This window comes from Periophthalmus magnuspinnatus, chromosome 13, assembly GCF_009829125.3.
Source record: "Periophthalmus magnuspinnatus isolate fPerMag1 chromosome 13, fPerMag1.2.pri, whole genome shotgun sequence".
Taxonomy (NCBI): domain Eukaryota; kingdom Metazoa; phylum Chordata; class Actinopteri; order Gobiiformes; family Gobiidae; genus Periophthalmus; species Periophthalmus magnuspinnatus.
Genome location: NC_047138.1, coordinates 24979892 through 24999115, shown reverse-complemented (window position 1 = coordinate 24999115; position 19224 = coordinate 24979892). Strand labels below are relative to the sequence as shown.

The 19224-nt window shown below is 45.3% G+C and overlaps 1 protein-coding gene across 1 annotated transcript; it reads right to left on the bottom strand.

The window, feature by feature from the left end:
* Positions 1–7180: 7180 nt before the first annotated feature.
* Positions 7181–18256, bottom strand: LOC129456715 (uncharacterized). Its single transcript, XM_055225820.1, has 5 exons — positions 14420–18256; positions 11584–12448; positions 9278–11539; positions 7287–8299; positions 7181–7240 (listed from the first exon to the last, which is right to left on the bottom strand). The coding sequence occupies exons 1-5, from the start codon at positions 18254–18256 to the stop codon at positions 7181–7183; spliced, it is 8037 nt and encodes a 2678-aa protein (XP_055081795.1).
* Between the last annotated feature and the right edge of the window lie 968 nt (positions 18257–19224).

Genomic DNA, 19224 nt, shown 5'->3' with positions numbered 1-19224 from the left:
GTTGATTTTTGAACATTTTTTGCATATAATCAGCTAGATTATGTTCACTTTCTTCTTTCCATATTTCTTTAAACTGTGGTAATTTATAAACCCGTCCATATATCATTTCAAAAGGTGTAAGTCCCTGTCCACCTAGTACATTAATGTACAATTTTACCAGGTCTAAACACTGTGTCCATGGTCTTTTAGTTTCTTCCATACACTTTTTTAATCTGTTTTTAATAGTACCATTCATTCTTTCTACTAATCCCGCACTTTGGGGGTGATAAGCGCAGTGATTCTTTAAATTAATACAGAATAATTGCCCTATGTTTGTGATTACTTCATTTACAAAATGTCTTCCATTATCTGATCGTATTATTTCTGGTATTCCATATCTAGTTATGATATCTTTGCACAATGCTTTTGCTACTGTTAGCGCATCTGTGGTTTTGGTTGGAAATAACTCTATCCATTTAGAGAAGGCATCTATTATTACCAAACAATACTGTTTTCCTTCACTTTTATTTAGTTGTATATAGTCCATGTGTATTTCTTGAAAAGGATATTTTGGTTTTGGAAAACTTCCTCTTTTTGGTCTGAAATTTCCTTGTGGATTATGTTTAGCACATATGAGACATGCTCTACAAAAATTTTTTGCATAATTATTAAATCCATACGTTGTATATATTTGACCTATATGCTTTACCATCCCCACTGTTGATACATGGGAGACACCATGTGTCAAAATTGCTGCATATTTAAAAAGATTTTTTGGTAAAATAGGTTTTCCGTCTAGTCATACGTAAATGTCATCATTTAATTTAGCTCCCTTTTTTAACCACATCTGCTGTTCTTGTATGTGGCTCTGCTGCTGCATGTCTTTTAGCAGTCCTATGTCCAGTTCCTGGTCTATTTTTAGACTAGCCACATGCACTAGATTTTCTGCTGCTTTTTTAGCAGTTTTGTCAGCAAAGGAGTTTCCCCTTGTTATTGCATCTGTACCAGAAGTGTGTGCTGCACATTTACATACGGCCAGCTTTTTAGGAAGTTGTACTGCGGCTATCAGTGCCTTTAATAACTCAGCATGCACTACAGGTTTTCCCGTAGAAGTAACCATTCCACGGTGTTGCCAGTATTTAGCAAATGTGTGCACTGTTGAGTAAGCATAAGTGCTGTCTGTAAATATTGTACATATTTTGTCTTTCATAAGTTTACATGCTTCAGTTAACGCAACTAATTCTGCAGCCTGAGCAGAATAAGTATGGGGCAACGCTTTTGCTTGTAATATTTCTGTGTCTGTGACTACTGCATAGCCTGTTTGATTTTGTCCCTTTAATGTCTTTTTGGAGGAACCATCTACATATAGTTTTTGTCCTTCCTGGAAGGGTGTATCAGACAAATCTGGTCTACACTTAGTAGTTTCTTCTGCCAATTCAATACATTTATGTGATTCACCATCATCTTCACATGGCATTAATGTGGCAGGATTTAAAGTTGTACATCTCTCTATTGTCAAATGAGGTTGTGATAATAGATTTGTCATGCAAGATAAATGGCGTGCTGGGGACATAAAGGAAAAGTTTGTTTGTAACAGCAGTGCTGATACTGCGTGTGGTACACGTAGTATTAATCTATGGAAAAGTACCAGTAGTGCACTAGCTTTTACAGCTAAAGATGCAGCTAAGATAGCTCGAACACAAGGTGGCATGGCACATGCTACGCTGTCTAATTTGGAGGAGTAAAATGCTACTGGTTTGAGCTTATCCCCATGTTTTTGTGTTAAAACTGATGTCATAAAATGACCTTTACAGTCTACCATTTGCACAAAAGGTTTGTCATAGTCAGGAAGTGCTAATACAGCACTAGAAACTAAAGCCTGTTTTACTTCTGTAAATGCTTTTTCACTCTCCTCTGTCCATTGTAGTTTGTCATGCATATTTATTGGTACATCATACATCATTTTACTCAATGGATGGGTGATTTCAGCATAATTAGCTATCCACTGTCTACAGTAATTAGTTAATCCTAGAAATGACATCATTTGTTTCTTTGTTTGAGGTTTTGGTGCTTTAAGTATAGCTTCTTTACGTCCTGCTATTATTGTACGGCCTGCAGCACTCAAACTATGTCCTAAATACTTCACTGTATTTTTGCAAAGTTGAAGCTTATTTTTACTCACTTTATGGCCATTTTCTGCTAGGAATTTTAGTAGTGCAATTGAATCTATTTCACATGTTTTTCTATCTGGGGAGGCCAAAAGTATGTCATCCACATACAGAAGTACTTGGCTTCCTTTAGGTGGGTTAAATTTTGCTAAGTTAGTTGACATAGCCTGAGAATATATCGTTGGGCTCTCACAATAACCCTGTCCCAATCGAGATAATGTATATCTACGTCCCTCAAAAGTGAATGCAAACCAGAATTGACTATCTTTATGTATAGGCACAGAGAAGAAAGCATTACTAATGTCTACAACTGTAAATACCTCAGCATCTGATCTGAGTGAATTTAATAGTGTGTGTGGATCTGGCACACACGGTGCTCGCTGAATTACTGCATTATTTACAGCTTGTAGGTCCTGTACCATTCTCCATCCTGTAGATGGTGCTTGTTTTTTCACAGGAAATATTGGACTATTACAAGGTGAATCATCACACTCCACTATTACCCCTGCTTGTTTTAAGCTTTCTATTTCTGGTCTAATCCCCTCTATAGCATCAGGTTTTAATTTATACTGTTTCAAACAAGGTCTGTATTCAGATTTGGGTCTAATTGTCACCGGTATTACCCCTTTAATCAGACCTACATCAGATGGCCCTTTTGACCACAAACACTGTGGTACATCATTTAATATGGCCTCCTCTTCTTGTGTAAGTTCTAATGCATTTCAGGGAAACAGTACTTCCTTGTCATTTGGGTGAATAACATATAAGTTGTTGGTTTGAACTTCTTTCATTCTTTTTACTTGTATGTTACCTGTGTTATCTGGGATTAGGACTAATCCTAAAGCTACCAATGCATCACGACCCAACAAATTTAATGGGCAGTCCGGAAAATACAATACAGCTAGTTTTATTGTTTTTCCCTTTGGATCTTGTATCATGACAGGTTTTGTCAGTGAAACATGTGTTATTTCTCCATTTGCTGCTCTTACAGTCATTGACTCCCCACTGTGTGAGTTTTCATGGTGGTTTTGCACGCACCAGTATCACACAAGAAAGAAATTTGTACCCCATTAACTAGTAGAGTAACTTTTGGTAAGGTGCGTCCGCACCCTAATGCGGCTTGTAAATCAACTAGTATTTTTCCTTCTTGTGCTTTTTCTTGGTCATAAGTTTGTTGATTTGCCATATTTAAGTCCTTTTCAGTTAAATCCTGGCCCCCTGGGTCAGTAAATAGGTTAGGTATATCGTCAGTGTCATCTAACCAGAATCCTTCAGGTGTTTGACCTAGTCATGCAATCTGGCCATGTGCACTGTCATATCCTCGTCTCTTAGTTTGATAGCCTGGCCACTCTGGACAGTCTTTCTTCCAGTGGCCTGTTTTCCCGCACCACCAACAACTGTCTATGTCATTGGTATTTTGCACCTTAGCGGGTGTTCTTTGAAAAGCATTTCTCCCCCGTGCTCTACCAGCTCTACCACGAGCACGTCCTCTCTGTCCCCTACCTCTACCTGTATTGTAGAGTATTTGTGCTCCCTCTAGTATGAAAATTTGGCTTTCTTTTTCCTTTTTCTGTTTGTTTTTTACCACTTTATCTGCATGCATTGCATGATTTGTACCCCCCAAATGATCCCAGTCACCTCTAACAGATGCCCAGTGATGTCCCAAAGCCTTTCTGTATACTCTCTCTACTTCCTGTCCATTCAAATTATATGATTTTTTCAATTGGTCCATAGCTGCTAAAAACTCTATTACATCCTCCATGGGTGAAACAATTCCTTTTAATGCATCATCTATGTCACTCTCTGTCCAGGGTCTATGCACTAAAATTGTTTCTGGGTGTCTTTCACCATTTTCATCACCAGGTTGTATTAGTTGCAACCTGTATCATAGGGAAAAGTTTTGTTGTCCGGTGTTTTGATTTTGCTTTTGGTTTTGTGACCTGTTCCTCTGTACTCATGGGGGCAGTAGGCATAATGAAAGTTTGTTCCTGCTTGGATGCTTCATTAGGCTGTTCATAAGTAGTAATGACTACAGGGTCAGCTCCCATGGTTTTACTAAATTCAATTTTTTCACCTTTAGCTTTTGCCTCACTTCTAGTTTGTGTAGTTTTCATCTGGTGTAATAGCTCTGTTGCCTCTTGATATGGGTGATACGGAGGCGGGGGCACTTGTTGCTCCCCTCCCGCTACTGCTCCCTCTATCTCGGCTTGAGCCTGCTGTACCGGTGTTTCTGGTTGAGCAGCTATTACAGTGGTGAAATCATCTTCCTCCTTTGTATTGAGCATAATTTGTTGCTTACGCTTTGCCTGTGTTTGGCCTTTTTCTCTGGCTTGTGCTAATTCCAACCATTTTTCCAAATGATAGTAGCCTTGTTTACACATATCATATTCTTTATTTTTGCATTTTTTTTGTATTTTATTTTGGAGCTCCATTATTTTAGAAGATTTTAACTCGCCTTCAAATTTATATTTTGTTACCCACAAATCTAACTGTGTACATTTTTCAGGATATTTTGCGTGCACGGCTTTCCAGTCTTTTATTTTTAGACTATCTTTTGGTGTTAACTTTGCAGTTTTATTCCCCATTTTTATTTCCTCAAATTTGGTCCAGCTTTTAACTCCTAGGGAGGTCTCTATCGCTGGAATACAACAACAACAGGTTGGTACGAGTGATTAGTGTGGTATCTCTCACTTTAGCCTCAGCAGGCGGAGAGATCTTGCCTCTGCATCCACAGAAATACACCGTATTTCCCCAACCTTTTTGGTATGAGATTCGTCACCTAGTGGTTCAGAATCTCCACTCACACGTCTCTCTCTCACTCACACCCCCCCTTGCTTTTTATTCCACGGTTTTGTACCAGCCAGTAAAATATCACTATTTTACCCGGTAACGGGACTCCGCATCCGTCCCTCTTATCACGGTTTTGTACCAGCCAGTAAAATATCACTATTTTACCCGGTAACGGGACTCCGTATCCGTCCCTAGTACTACTACTACTATTAGTATTAGTAGGTTTTAGTACCTAATTGGAGCCTAGGATAATTAGGGTTTTTCTACGCGCATGACCCCCAGTCATACCGTTTTTTTAAAGCAAGACTTACTCACTCGTCTCGTCTCTCTCCCTCGGTATCCCGTCAACCTTTAGACTCCAAAAGATATAAGAGAGCCAGTCCTGGAAAAGGTCTCGGATGCTGTGCGCACAGTCTCTCCTGGGTCTCCGACATCCGCTGGAGTCCTCCGGTATATTGGAATCCGGCTCGAAGGACCAAGTTGATAGGTTCAAAACCTATATTACCTATATTAAAGTTCAAAAGAGAAGAGAAGACAAGAGAGATTATTTTGTCTCAATATTGAGGAGAAAGAGCGGAGAGGCAAAAACCCCAGTTACAAACCACCACCCTTTCTGGGGCCCAGACCGTCTTTCACCTCTTTTATTAAAGTTAGGAAACCCTAGTTACATACACATCTGAAGGGGGGGGGGAGCATATACTTTGCAAGCAGTGTATAAACATTTGAGGAAATTCACAGAGAAATATATTCTGTTTTTGATTTCCACAAGGTCACTCGTTCCTTTCGCACAAAACACTAGTTCTGTTTCAGTTTCACAGTGACCTTCTTCCCGTGGGATCCTGCACTCTCACAAGACATTTTCTGCAAGACTCAAGAACAAACATTAGTGCAGATTACATAGTTTACATAGTTGAATATAATGATTATAATAAAGAGTGAACATTACCTTTAAATGAACAGTGAGATAACATAATATACTTGAATATATATTTTGAATCCATCATCACCCATGGCCCTTCCCAACCATCTAGAAAGCCTCATCAGATCAGGAATTAATATGACTCCCCTCACACCCAATATAGCACAATCAAGAGTTCTGGCAACTGCTGAACTCTTCCCTGTACCCACCTATCCCCCTCGTCTTTCACCTGGTCCCTCACCCAAACTCCCTCCTACTTGCCCTTCCCTGTGTAGCACGCATGTAGCGCATGTGGCTCAGAAAGAGGGTGAATTGATATTTTGGACTTGGATATTGAGTTGAGCGTTGGGCTAAATCAGAAGAGTTAAGTATCGGCTCACTGGGAGGTGGGAGAGCAGTGCAATAAACCAGACGAACAGATTTACTTTGTGGTTGGTACCATGTATTGCAAGTGAAACATAAAACACACAAAAACACAATATTTACAAAATCTGCAGGATTTCAGTATCAGTCTCAATATTTTACCCTTAGAGTAAGGCAAAAATAAGTGCACTTTCACAGTTTAGGTCACACAATACAACAACAATGCAGCACTATCAGCATATCATCTCCCAAAAATGGGCATACAATAGAACAAAAAATGAGGTTGCCACTGATATGGGCTTAATTGTCCATAAAATTTCCCCTTTTGTCCATATGTTAAGGTTGTGAATGCGAATGTTTGAGTCTATGGAAGGGACAGGCTGCAACAGCCTCCTACCAGACCGCAAAGGCTGTAGAGTTGAATGTGATGTTCCAGTTCTTGGTAGGGCTCCTAGCTCGCCATCAAATATTGTGCCCAACCCGAGCACACCTGGCCAAATCCCCTTGTTCGCGTCAGAACCCGCGGTCTTTACTCAGCGTCCGTGATAATGGTAGTGGCTCCTGTGCAGCTGCCCTGTTGCGCTTCCTCCCAGCTCTGACTGGAGAGAAGCGCAGCTGCATTGTATAAGCGCCATTAGCGTGTGATTGGCTGAGGTGGTCACGTGAGGGGGCTGAGATTATACGGGGCGTTTACTGATATACAGGAAATGGGAATTTGCAGTTACTATAGGTAAGTGGATTTTACACCTGGGTTACATCCTCCCCGCCTTAAACCGTGCACGTCCCGTTGCATGTTAAACGTCATAAATGGACGAAGGACAGTTATCGACGTTAGCACTGATGCCTAGTGCATCCGATAGACTATGTAACATGGTTTTGACGACTAATATTAGTGGATTGCCCATGGTGGGATAATGGAGTCTTGTTGGTGGTGCTCTCTGGCGTTGTGAACGTCTTAGGGTTACGTCAGAGTCATTGTCAGGTGGCTTAACTGAATTGGACTCGTCAGCAGGACCTTCAGCTGTAACGACAGAATGTTCAGTGGGTATCTCTTCAGGTAAGTTTACCGGTTGGTTTTCCTCAGTTTCAGGTTCATTTCCTTGCACATCAGACTGTTCACTGCTGGATTCGGTGACTGGAGCATTGGAGAAGGAAGCTGGTGGCTCCCTTTGGTCTTCAGCTTCAACTGGATGATCGGAGGCTGAAAGCCTTTGGCTGTCATTCTCAGTGGGTGGATCCAAGACAGGAATGGAAGATTGTCTCTCCACTGTAAAATGGACTGTTGGCAAACTCAGGTAAGGTGTTAATGGTTCTGGATTGTCATCCTCTTCAGCAGGAATGTCGGTGGCAAGGTTTGCTCTTTTCATTTGCTGTCGGGTTCTGGGCCTTTGGACAGGTGAATTTGTTTCAGATTGCGAGTTATTGTTGTCCTTGAGAAAGGCACATGGCAGGAGGAGGTCTCGGTGCAGTGTCCGCATTGGTCCATTGCCATGTTCTGGCTTCACTTTATAGACTGGAAGATCTCCTGCTCTATGGACTACAACATAGACCTCTTGCTCCCATTTGTCAGAGAGCTTCTGTTTCCCACGTAGGCGGACATTCCTGACGAGTACACGATCTCCTGGTACCAAGGCTGATGGGATTACTCGACTGTCAAATCGGGCTTTGTTACGATCGGTAGATTTCAAGGAGTTTTTGGCAGCAATTTTGAAACTTTCTTGGAGCCTTGATTTCAGAGCTTGAATGTATTGGGAATGGTTCTTGTTCTGAGGGTCCCGCACTGGCAGCCCAAATGCAATATCAACTGGTAACCGAGGGGTTCGTCCAAACATGAGTTCATAGGGAGTAAACCCCGTAACCTCGTTTCTGGTGCAATTATAAGCATGAACCAGTGGCTTGACATGGTCCTTCCACCTTGCCTTTTGTTTTGGCTCCAGGGTACCTAACATTTGCAACAATGTCCGATTGAAGCGCTCCACCGGATTTACTCTCGGATGGTACGGCGTGGTGCGGCTCTTCTGAATGCCAGCAACCTCACAAAGTTCTTTAATTAACTTTGACTCAAAATCACGCCCTTGATCTGTGTGTATTCGCTCTGGAATGCCATAGTAGATGATAAAGTTCTCCCATAAGGTTTTTGCCACAGTCTTTGCGGTTTGATTGGGCGTGGGGATGGCAACGGCAAATTTGGTGAAATGATCAGTGAGGACTAGGATGTTCTGAGTGTTGCTGGAATCGGGTTCGAGGCTGAGAAAATCCATGCAAAGGAGTTCAAGCGGTCGTGATGTTATGATGCTGACAAGTTGAGCAGCTCTCTCCGGTAAGGCTTTTCTGCGCACACAGCGGCCACAAGTTTTTATCTTCTGCTCCACGTCTGTTGCCATTTTGGGCCAGTAGAATCTCGTACGGACGAGGTCGAGTGTACGATCGATCCCCATGTGGCCCATGTCGTCATGGAGACTTCTCAGGACCAGTGGACGCAGATCTTCCGGGACGACGAGTTGATATGAGAGATCCTCATTATCCTGTCTCCGTCGGTACAGTATCCCATCCACAAGCTCCAACTTTGACCACTCTCTAAGCATGAGGGGAAGTTCTGGGAGCTCTGCTCTTACAGTAGGTGGGATCTTCTCCCCCGTCTCAAGTTGATGGATGAGCTCTCGGATGGAGGGATCTGAGTGTTGTTTCTCTCTGATGTCGAGAGTAGGGATAAATGGCAACTGGTGGAGATCTTCGGAGATGTAGCTGTCAAGTAGGGTGTCAGCATTGATGGATAGGGACTCAACGAGGGTGAGACCGATCTGCCCTTGGTCCTCCGGCTGTGAAGCTCGAACCAGATGATTTTGGCAGATGGCATTCACAATTTCTCCTGAGATGGCATCAGAATCCACTGTATGCTGGGAGATGAATTGATTCAGAAGTTCATTGTCTTGTGGGGCTTCTCCACTAGAGCACAGATGAGGGCGTCGCGAGAGCGCGTCAGCATCGATGTTCTGCTTACCAGCCCGGTACAGGAGTTTGAAGGTGTAGGTAGATAAGGCAGCCAACCAACGGTGACCTGTGGCATCCAATTTTGCAGAGGTTAGGATGTAGGTGAGCGGGTTGCTGTCAGTGACCACGGTGAACTCTGCTCCGTACAAATAGTCCTGGAATTTCTCGGTCACACTCCATTTAAGGGCCAGAAATTCCAGTTTATGGGCTGGGTAGTGGCTCTCGCTCTGTGATAACCCACGGCTGGCGTAGGCTATGACCCTCAGCTTCCCTTCTTGTTCCTGGTAAAGTGCAGCTCCTAAACCAGTCACGCTTGCATCAGTGTGGAGGATGTACGGACGAGAGGAGTCTGCAAATCCAAGGACTGGAGCGGTGGTGAGTTTCTTTATCAGGGTCTCGAAAGCCGACTGACAATTGGGACTCCAGCGCTCTCCAAATGGCTGATTTGGATTGTAGGTAGGTGTCTTGTGAGGTCCCGGTTTCTTTGACTTTTGAACAGGAGCATACCCTCGAGTTAGGTTATTAAGTGGTTTGGCTATGATGGCGTAGTCTTTGATGAGCCGGCGGTAATATCCTGCAAAGCCCAGAAAAGAACGCAGTTGTTTCAGCGTGGTGGGGATTGGCCAGGTTTTTATGGTTTCAATCTTTTCCGGGTCTGTCTCCATGCCTCGTTCTGACACGATGTGTCCCAAGTAGCGAACAGATGTTTGGAAGAATCGACACTTCTCAGTTGACAACTTCAGCCCGTATTGATGCAGCCGGTTCAAGACTCTCAGTAATCTGCATTCGTGCTCCTCCAAGGAGTTAGAGAAGATTATGAGGTCATCCAAGAATACAAGCACCTCCTTCAGATGGAGGTCACCCATGCACCGCTCCATCAACCGCTGAAATGTGCTTGGAGCATTGGTGACACCTTGGGGCATTCTGTTAAACTCCCAAAATCCAAGGGGAGTAACAAAGGCGGTCTTGGGTTTATCTTCCTCATACATTTCAATCTGGTAATAACCGGATTTCAGGTCAAGAACTGAGAACCATTTGGAACCAGATAGGGCTGAAAATGACTCTTCAAGGTTGGGTAAGGCATATGCATCTTTTATGGTCTGGAGGTTTAATTTACGGTAATCAATACATAATCTGATATCACCATTCTTCTTTCGAACCACCACGACAGGAGATGAGAAGGGTGATGATGATTCCCTTATGACCCCGGCTTCCAGAAGCTCCCGAAGATGACGACGGACTGCTTCGATATCCTGAGGATGGATAGGCCGAGCACGCTGTTTGAATGGTGTACTGTCATGGAGTGGAATATGATGCTTGATGGCTGTTGTGCATCCAAAATCCAGATCGTGTTGTGAGAAAACCTCCGAAATCGCGTTGAGCTTCTCTTTGACTCTCTCCTTCCACTCTGTTGGCAACGGAGAGTCACCGAAGTCGATGTTCAAGCTGGATGATGCTCTCCCAGCTGGAGGATGAGTGACCCGATGTTCATTGAGGATGCAGTGGTAGGTCTCAAGATCCGCAACAACACTGTAGGGTGGAATGAATGCGTCTTGCTCGGATTCATTTGTGATGACTACAGGAAGCTTGTGAGAGGAAAAAGCTTGAAGAGAGATGAGACAACTGCTGACACAAAGACCACCAGGCAGGGTGGAAGCAGGATGTTGTAGGAGGACACTCTGGCTTGAAGGTGGAGAGGAGACTTTAGCTGAGCCCTCGATGACAACAGTGCGGCCGGCCGGTACACACACTGGAGACTTGCTGAGTAATCTCACAACTCCAATGTTGCCTTGATCCTTCTGCTGGTGTGACAGCTGTAGGGTCTTCAAAACAGCTCTGTACCCATGAGTGCTGGGTTGAAATGAAGAGTGTTCGCCAATATATTGTTCATACAACGGCTCTAAGGTGTTCATGCCGATAAGTAGCATAGATGAAACATCGGGACGGGTGTCTGGAACAACTAGAGCGAGTGTGGAGATGTCACGTTGTTTGCCAATGAAGTCTCTGGGGAACTGTACTGTTATGCTGACGTAACCAAGATATGGAACGTTATGACCAGCAGCGCCTTCAACCTGAAGTAGGTCATGCAGTGGATAAATGGGCTGTTCATGCAGATGGCGGTTGTAAAATGAAACTGGTATCGTGGTCACTTGTGATCCGGTGTCGAGCAGGCACTGATGAACGTGACCAGAAATATTGATCTCTGCCGTGCATCTTGGTCCAATCAGTCCCTTAGGCAGCCTTGTTGTTGGCCCTGGACTGAGCTGTTGTAATTCTGCACAATGAGCTTGCTTTTTCTTGGCGGGACAGTGTTGGCCCTGCGCAGTTCCTGTGTGTCCCACGACAGGAACTGATTCTAGTTTAAATGCTTGCGTGGGGGTTGATTTTGTTGCTGCCACTGTTGCTTCTTGTCACTGTATTGTTTGCGTTTGGAGCTAACGAGTGCCGGGTTAGGACGGTTCACACACTGTGGCTTGATATGTCCATCTTCTCCGCAACGAAAACAGAACCCAGGCTTCGGACACGAAGATGATGACGATATCTTCTGTTGTGGGTGTGGCTTTGGGACTGGATGAGACTGAGCGAAATGAGAACTGGACTGGGAGGCAGTGAGAGCGGCCAGCTGCCGTTGCAGTTCCGCAACTTGTTTTGAGAGGGAGGAAATGGCAGCACACACTCCATCTTCTTCCACTGCGAACTGAGCTTGAGCAGCAACTCTCTTAGATGTTCCCAGATGTTGCTTCATCCGTTGAGCCTTGTTTGCTTCACGGTCCTCTTCAGTTCTCAACAGCATTAACAGTTCCGAAAATGGAGGTGGATTTGTCTTCCTCTGCTTCAGCTGGAGCTCAGAGATGAGACTGTCATCCCAGCATCCCCTACAAAACTGACTGAGCAGGTGTCTGTTGAAATCACTCTGCTTCACTCCTCCCCGCTTGACGGCTAAACTCAGGGCTACCTGCAATCGGTGTAGATATGCAGATGGTCTCTCCCCGGAGTCTTGTAGAGTGCTCATAAATTTAACATAGAGTTCTTCTCCATCTTGTACTGTCCCATACGCCGAGTCAAGATGTTGAATGTAAATTTCTGCCGGCAAGTCGGTGCTGAGATGTTTCACTATGTCTGCAGCAGGTGGCAGAAGACTGTCGAGGATGTACCTGGATTGCTGGGTGTCCGAAATGGCAGAGTCTTTCAGAATGAGGTCCACCCCTGAACGCCATGTGTCATAGTCCACCTCATGCTGTGGGCGGGGGACTCTTCCGGAGAATGTGCATAACCTGTGTGAGCGCATGGAAATGTCATCACTTTTCACAATATGTTCAACTACATATCTCTGCACTTCTGGTGGATTGAAGTCAGCGGCTATGTTACTTGGATATCTTTCTCTCATTCCAGCAGCAGGTCGTGTGGATGGCAGGGGGGAAGAAGTAGCAGGCTTGTTATGTGTTGATAAAGCTGGATCGGCCTCCATTTTGGGTTGTGGATCTGGAGCGGCAGCCATTTTGTGATGTGCAGTGACAGGGTTTTCCTTGGTGCCTTCTGATGGAACAGGGTGCAGTTCAGTTACAGCTTCATTTATTTGAGTCATCAGTTCCTGTAATACTTCCGCAAAATCTTGACCAGACAGCTCAGCCATTTGTTTTAAGTCAGCAAGGTAAGTCTTAGTCTTTGTGGAACCTACACTAGCAGCATGAATTTTTGACAGGTTTTTAACACAGTATTCATTATGTGCAGGTTTAAATTTGTACGGCAGTAATGGATTTAAGAAATTGAAAGCTGCATATGTTTTAAACTCAACAACCAACATTTCATGAAATTCAGACTCGGGGGAGTTTATCATAACTGAACGCTCTATAGCACCGTATTGGAGCAGAAAATCTTCTACTTCATCAACTTCACATTTAGGGCTGGCACTCACAATAACCGCGTTTTGTATGTTAATACCGAGGGACTCAAAAATGTCCATGTTGAAAAGGGGTTGGTGAGACTGCAAAACAAAACAGGTATTATTGCACTACTATACCATCTCCTGGCTAGCTCGCCACATTTTCTGTAGCACGCATGTAGCGCATGTGGCTCAGAAAGAGGGTGAATTGATATTTTGGACTTGGATATTGAGTTGAGCGTTGGGCTAAATCAGAAGAGTTAAGTATCGGCTCACTGGGAGGTGGGAGAGCAGTGCAATAAACCAGACGAACAGATTTACTTTGTGGTTGGTACCATGTATTGCAAGTGAAACGTAAAACACACAAAAACACAATATTTACAAAATCTGCAGGATTTCAGTATCAGTCTCAATATTTTACCCTTAGAGTAAGGCAAAAATAAGTGCACTTTCACAGTTTAGGTCACACAATACAACAACAATGCAGCACTATCAGCATATCATCTCCCAAAAATGGGCATACAATAGAACAAAAAATGAGGTTGCCACTGATATGGGCTTAATTGTCCATAAAATTTCCCCTTTTGTCCATATGTTAAGGTTGTGAATGCGAATGTTTGAGTCTATGGAAGGGACAGGCTGCAACAGCCTCCTACCAGACCGCAAAGGCTGTAGAGTTGAATGTGATGTTCCAGTTCTTGGTAGGGCTCCTAGCTCGCCATCAAATATTGTGCCCAACCCGAGCACACCTGGCCAAATCCCCTTGTTCGCGTCAGAACCCGCGGTCTTTACTCAGCGTCCGTGATAATGGTAGTGGCTCCTGTGCAGCTGCCCTGTTGCGCTTCCTCCCAGCTCTGACTGGAGAGAAGCGCAGCTGCATTGTATAAGCGCCATTAGCGTGTGATTGGCTGAGGTGGTCACGTGAGGGGGCTGAGATTATACGGGGCGTTTACTGATATACAGGAAATGGGAATTTGCAGTTACTATAGGTAAGTGGATTTTACACCTGGGTTACATCCTCCCCGCCTTAAACCGTGCACGTCCCGTTGCATGTTAAACGTCATAAATGGACGAAGGACAGTTATCGACGTTAGCACTGATGCCTAGTGCATCCGATAGACTATGTAACATGGTTTTGACGACTAATATTAGTGGATTGCCCATGGTGGGATAATGGAGTCTTGTTGGTGGTGCTCTCTGGCGTTGTGAACGTCTTAGGGTTACGTCAGAGTCATTGTCAGGTGGCTTAACTGAATTGGACTCGTCAGCAGGACCTTCAGCTGTAACGACAGAATGTTCAGTGGGTATCTCTTCAGGTAAGTTTACCGGTTGGTTTTCCTCAGTTTCAGGTTCATTTCCTTGCACATCAGACTGTTCACTGCTGGATTCGGTGACTGGAGCATTGGAGAAGGAAGCTGGTGGCTCCCTTTGGTCTTCAGCTTCAACTGGATGATCGGAGGCTGAAAGCCTTTGGCTGTCATTCTCAGTGGGTGGATCCAAGACAGGAATGGAAGATTGTCTCTCCACTGTAAAATGGACTGTTGGCAAACTCAGGTAAGGTGTTAATGGTTCTGGATTGTCATCCTCTTCAGCAGGAATGTCGGTGGCAAGGTTTGCTCTTTTCATTTGCTGTCGGGTTCTGGGCCTTTGGACAGGTGAATTTGTTTCAGATTGCGAGTTATTGTTGTCCTTGAGAAAGGCACATGGCAGGAGGAGGTCTCGGTGCAGTGTCCGCATTGGTCCATTGCCATGTTCTGGCTTCACTTTATAGACTGGAAGATCTCCTGCTCTATGGACTACAACATAGACCTCTTGCTCCCATTTGTCAGAGAGCTTCTGTTTCCCACGTAGGCGGACATTCCTGACGAGTACACGATCTCCTGGTACCAAGGCTGATGGGATTACTCGACTGTCAAATCGGGCTTTGTTACGATCGGTAGATTTCAAGGAGTTTTTGGCAGCAATTTTGAAACTTTCTTGGAGCCTTGATTTCAGAGCTTGAATGTATTGGGAATGGTTCTTGTTCTGAGGGTCCCGCACTGGCAGCCCAAATGCAATATCAACTGGTAACCGAGGGGTTCGTCCAAACATGAGTTCATAGGGAGTAAACCCCGTAACCTCGTTTCTGGTGCAATTATAAGCATGAACCAGTGGCTTGACATGGTCCTTCCACCTTGCCTTTTGTTTTGGCTCCAGGGTACCTAACATTTGCAACAATGTCCGATTGAAGCGCTCCACCGGATTTACTCTCGGATGGTACGGCGTGGTGCGGCTCTTCTGAATGCCAGCAACCTCACAAAGTTCTTTAATTAACTTTGACTCAAAATCACGCCCTTGATCTGTGTGTATTCGCTCTGGAATGCCATAGTAGATGATAAAGTTCTCCCATAAGGTTTTTGCCACAGTCTTTGCGGTTTGATTGGGCGTGGGGATGGCAACGGCAAATTTGGTGAAATGATCAGTGAGGACTAGGATGTTCTGAGTGTTGCTGGAATCGGGTTCGAGGCTGAGAAAATCCATGCAAAGGAGTTCAAGCGGTCGTGATGTTATGATGCTGACAAGTTGAGCAGCTCTCTCCGGTAAGGCTTTTCTGCGCACACAGCGGCCACAAGTTTTTATCTTCTGCTCCACGTCTGTTGCCATTTTGGGCCAGTAGAATCTCGTACGGACGAGGTCGAGTGTACGATCGATCCCCATGTGGCCCATGTCGTCATGGAGACTTCTCAGGACCAGTGGACGCAGATCTTCCGGGACGACGAGTTGATATGAGAGATCCTCATTATCCTGTCTCCGTCGGTACAGTATCCCATCCACAAGCTCCAACTTTGACCACTCTCTAAGCATGAGGGGAAGTTCTGGGAGCTCTGCTCTTACAGTAGGTGGGATCTTCTCCCCCGTCTCAAGTTGATGGATGAGCTCTCGGATGGAGGGATCTGAGTGTTGTTTCTCTCTGATGTCGAGAGTAGGGATAAATGGCAACTGGTGGAGATCTTCGGAGATGTAGCTGTCAAGTAGGGTGTCAGCATTGATGGATAGGGACTCAACGAGGGTGAGACCGATCTGCCCTTGGTCCTCCGGCTGTGAAGCTCGAACCAGATGATTTTGGCAGATGGCATTCACAATTTCTCCTGAGATGGCATCAGAATCCACTGTATGCTGGGAGATGAATTGATTCAGAAGTTCATTGTCTTGTGGGGCTTCTCCACTAGAGCACAGATGAGGGCGTCGCGAGAGCGCGTCAGCATCGATGTTCTGCTTACCAGCCCGGTACAGGAGTTTGAAGGTGTAGGTAGATAAGGCAGCCAACCAACGGTGACCTGTGGCATCCAATTTTGCAGAGGTTAGGATGTAGGTGAGCGGGTTGCTGTCAGTGACCACGGTGAACTCTGCTCCGTACAAATAGTCCTGGAATTTCTCGGTCACACTCCATTTAAGGGCCAGAAATTCCAGTTTATGGGCTGGGTAGTGGCTCTCGCTCTGTGATAACCCACGGCTGGCGTAGGCTATGACCCTCAGCTTCCCTTCTTGTTCCTGGTAAAGTGCAGCTCCTAAACCAGTCACGCTTGCATCAGTGTGGAGGATGTACGGACGAGAGGAGTCTGCAAATCCAAGGACTGGAGCGGTGGTGAGTTTCTTTATCAGGGTCTCGAAAGCCGACTGACAATTGGGACTCCAGCGCTCTCCAAATGGCTGATTTGGATTGTAGGTAGGTGTCTTGTGAGGTCCCGGTTTCTTTGACTTTTGAACAGGAGCATACCCTCGAGTTAGGTTATTAAGTGGTTTGGCTATGATGGCGTAGTCTTTGATGAGCCGGCGGTAATATCCTGCAAAGCCCAGAAAAGAACGCAGTTGTTTCAGCGTGGTGGGGATTGGCCAGGTTTTTATGGTTTCAATCTTTTCCGGGTCTGTCTCCATGCCTCGTTCTGACACGATGTGTCCCAAGTAGCGAACAGATGTTTGGAAGAATCGACACTTCTCAGTTGACAACTTCAGCCCGTATTGATGCAGCCGGTTCAAGACTCTCAGTAATCTGCATTCGTGCTCCTCCAAGGAGTTAGAGAAGATTATGAGGTCATCCAAGAATACAAGCACCTCCTTCAGATGGAGGTCACCCATGCACCGCTCCATCAACCGCTGAAATGTGCTTGGAGCATTGGTGACACCTTGGGGCATTCTGTTAAACTCCCAAAATCCAAGGGGAGTAACAAAGGCGGTCTTGGGTTTATCTTCCTCATACATTTCAATCTGGTAATAACCGGATTTCAGGTCAAGAACTGAGAACCATTTGGAACCAGATAGGGCTGAAAATGACTCTTCAAGGTTGGGTAAGGCATATGCATCTTTTATGGTCTGGAGGTTTAATTTACGGTAATCAATACATAATCTGATATCACCATTCTTCTTTCGAACCACCACGACAGGAGATGAGAAGGGTGATGATGATTCCCTTATGACCCCGGCTTCCAGAAGCTCCCGAAGATGACGACGGACTGCTTCGATATCCTGAGGATGGATAGGCCGAGCACGCTGTTTGAATGGTGTACTGTCATGGAGTGGAATATGATGCTTGATGGCTGTTGTGCATCCAAAATCCAGATCGTGTTGTGAGAAAACCTCCGAAATCGCGTTGAGCTTCTCTTTGACTCTCTCCTTCCACTCTGTTGGCAACGGAGAGTCACCGAAGTCGATGTTCAAGCTGGATGATGCTCTCCCAGCTGGAGGATGAGTGACCCGATGTTCATTGAGGATGCAGTGGTAGGTCTCAAGATCCGCAACAACACTGTAGGGTGGAATGAATGCGTCTTGCTCGGATTCATTTGTGATGACTACAGGAAGCTTGTGAGAGGAAAAAGCTTGAAGAGAGATGAGACAACTGCTGACACAAAGACCACCAGGCAGGGTGGAAGCAGGATGTTGTAGGAGGACACTCTGGCTTGAAGGTGGAGAGGAGACTTTAGCTGAGCCCTCGATGACAACAGTGCGGCCGGCCGGTACACACACTGGAGACTTGCTGAGTAATCTCACAACTCCAATGTTGCCTTGATCCTTCTGCTGGTGTGACAGCTGTAGGGTCTTCAAAACAGCTCTGTACCCATGAGTGCTGGGTTGAAATGAAGAGTGTTCGCCAATATATTGTTCATACAACGGCTCTAAGGTGTTCATGCCGATAAGTAGCATAGATGAAACATCGGGACGGGTGTCTGGAACAACTAGAGCGAGTGTGGAGATGTCACGTTGTTTGCCAATGAAGTCTCTGGGGAACTGTACTGTTATGCTGACGTAACCAAGATATGGAACGTTATGACCAGCAGCGCCTTCAACCTGAAGTAGGTCATGCAGTGGATAAATGGGCTGTTCATGCAGATGGCGGTTGTAAAATGAAACTGGTATCGTGGTCACTTGTGATCCGGTGTCGAGCAGGCACTGATGAACGTGACCAGAAATATTGATCTCTGCCGTGCATCTTGGTCCAATCAGTCCCTTAGGCAGCCTTGTTGTTGGCCCTGGACTGAGCTGTTGTAATTCTGCACAATGAGCTTGCTTTTTCTTGGCGGGACAGTGTTGGCCCTGCGCAGTTCCTGTGTGTCCCACGACAGGAACTGATTCTAGTTTAAATGCTTGCGTGGGGGTTGATTTTGTTGCTGCCACTGTTGCTTCTTGTCACTGTATTGTTTGCGTTTGGAGCTAACGAGTGCCGGGTTAGGACGGTTCACACACTGTGGCTTGATATGTCCATCTTCTCCGCAACGAAAACAGAACCCAGGCTTCGGACACGAAGATGATGACGATATCTTCTGTTGTGGGTGTGGCTTTGGGACTGGATGAGACTGAGCGAAATGAGAACTGGACTGGGAGGCAGTGAGAGCGGCCAGCTGCCGTTGCAGTTCCGCAACTTGTTTTGAGAGGGAGGAAATGGCAGCACACACTCCATCTTCTTCCACTGCGAACTGAGCTTGAGCAGCAACTCTCTTAGATGTTCCCAGATGTTGCTTCATCCGTTGAGCCTTGTTTGCTTCACGGTCCTCTTCAGTTCTCAACAGCATTAACAGTTCCGAAAATGGAGGTGGATTTGTCTTCCTCTGCTTCAGCTGGAGCTCAGAGATGAGACTGTCATCCCAGCATCCCCTACA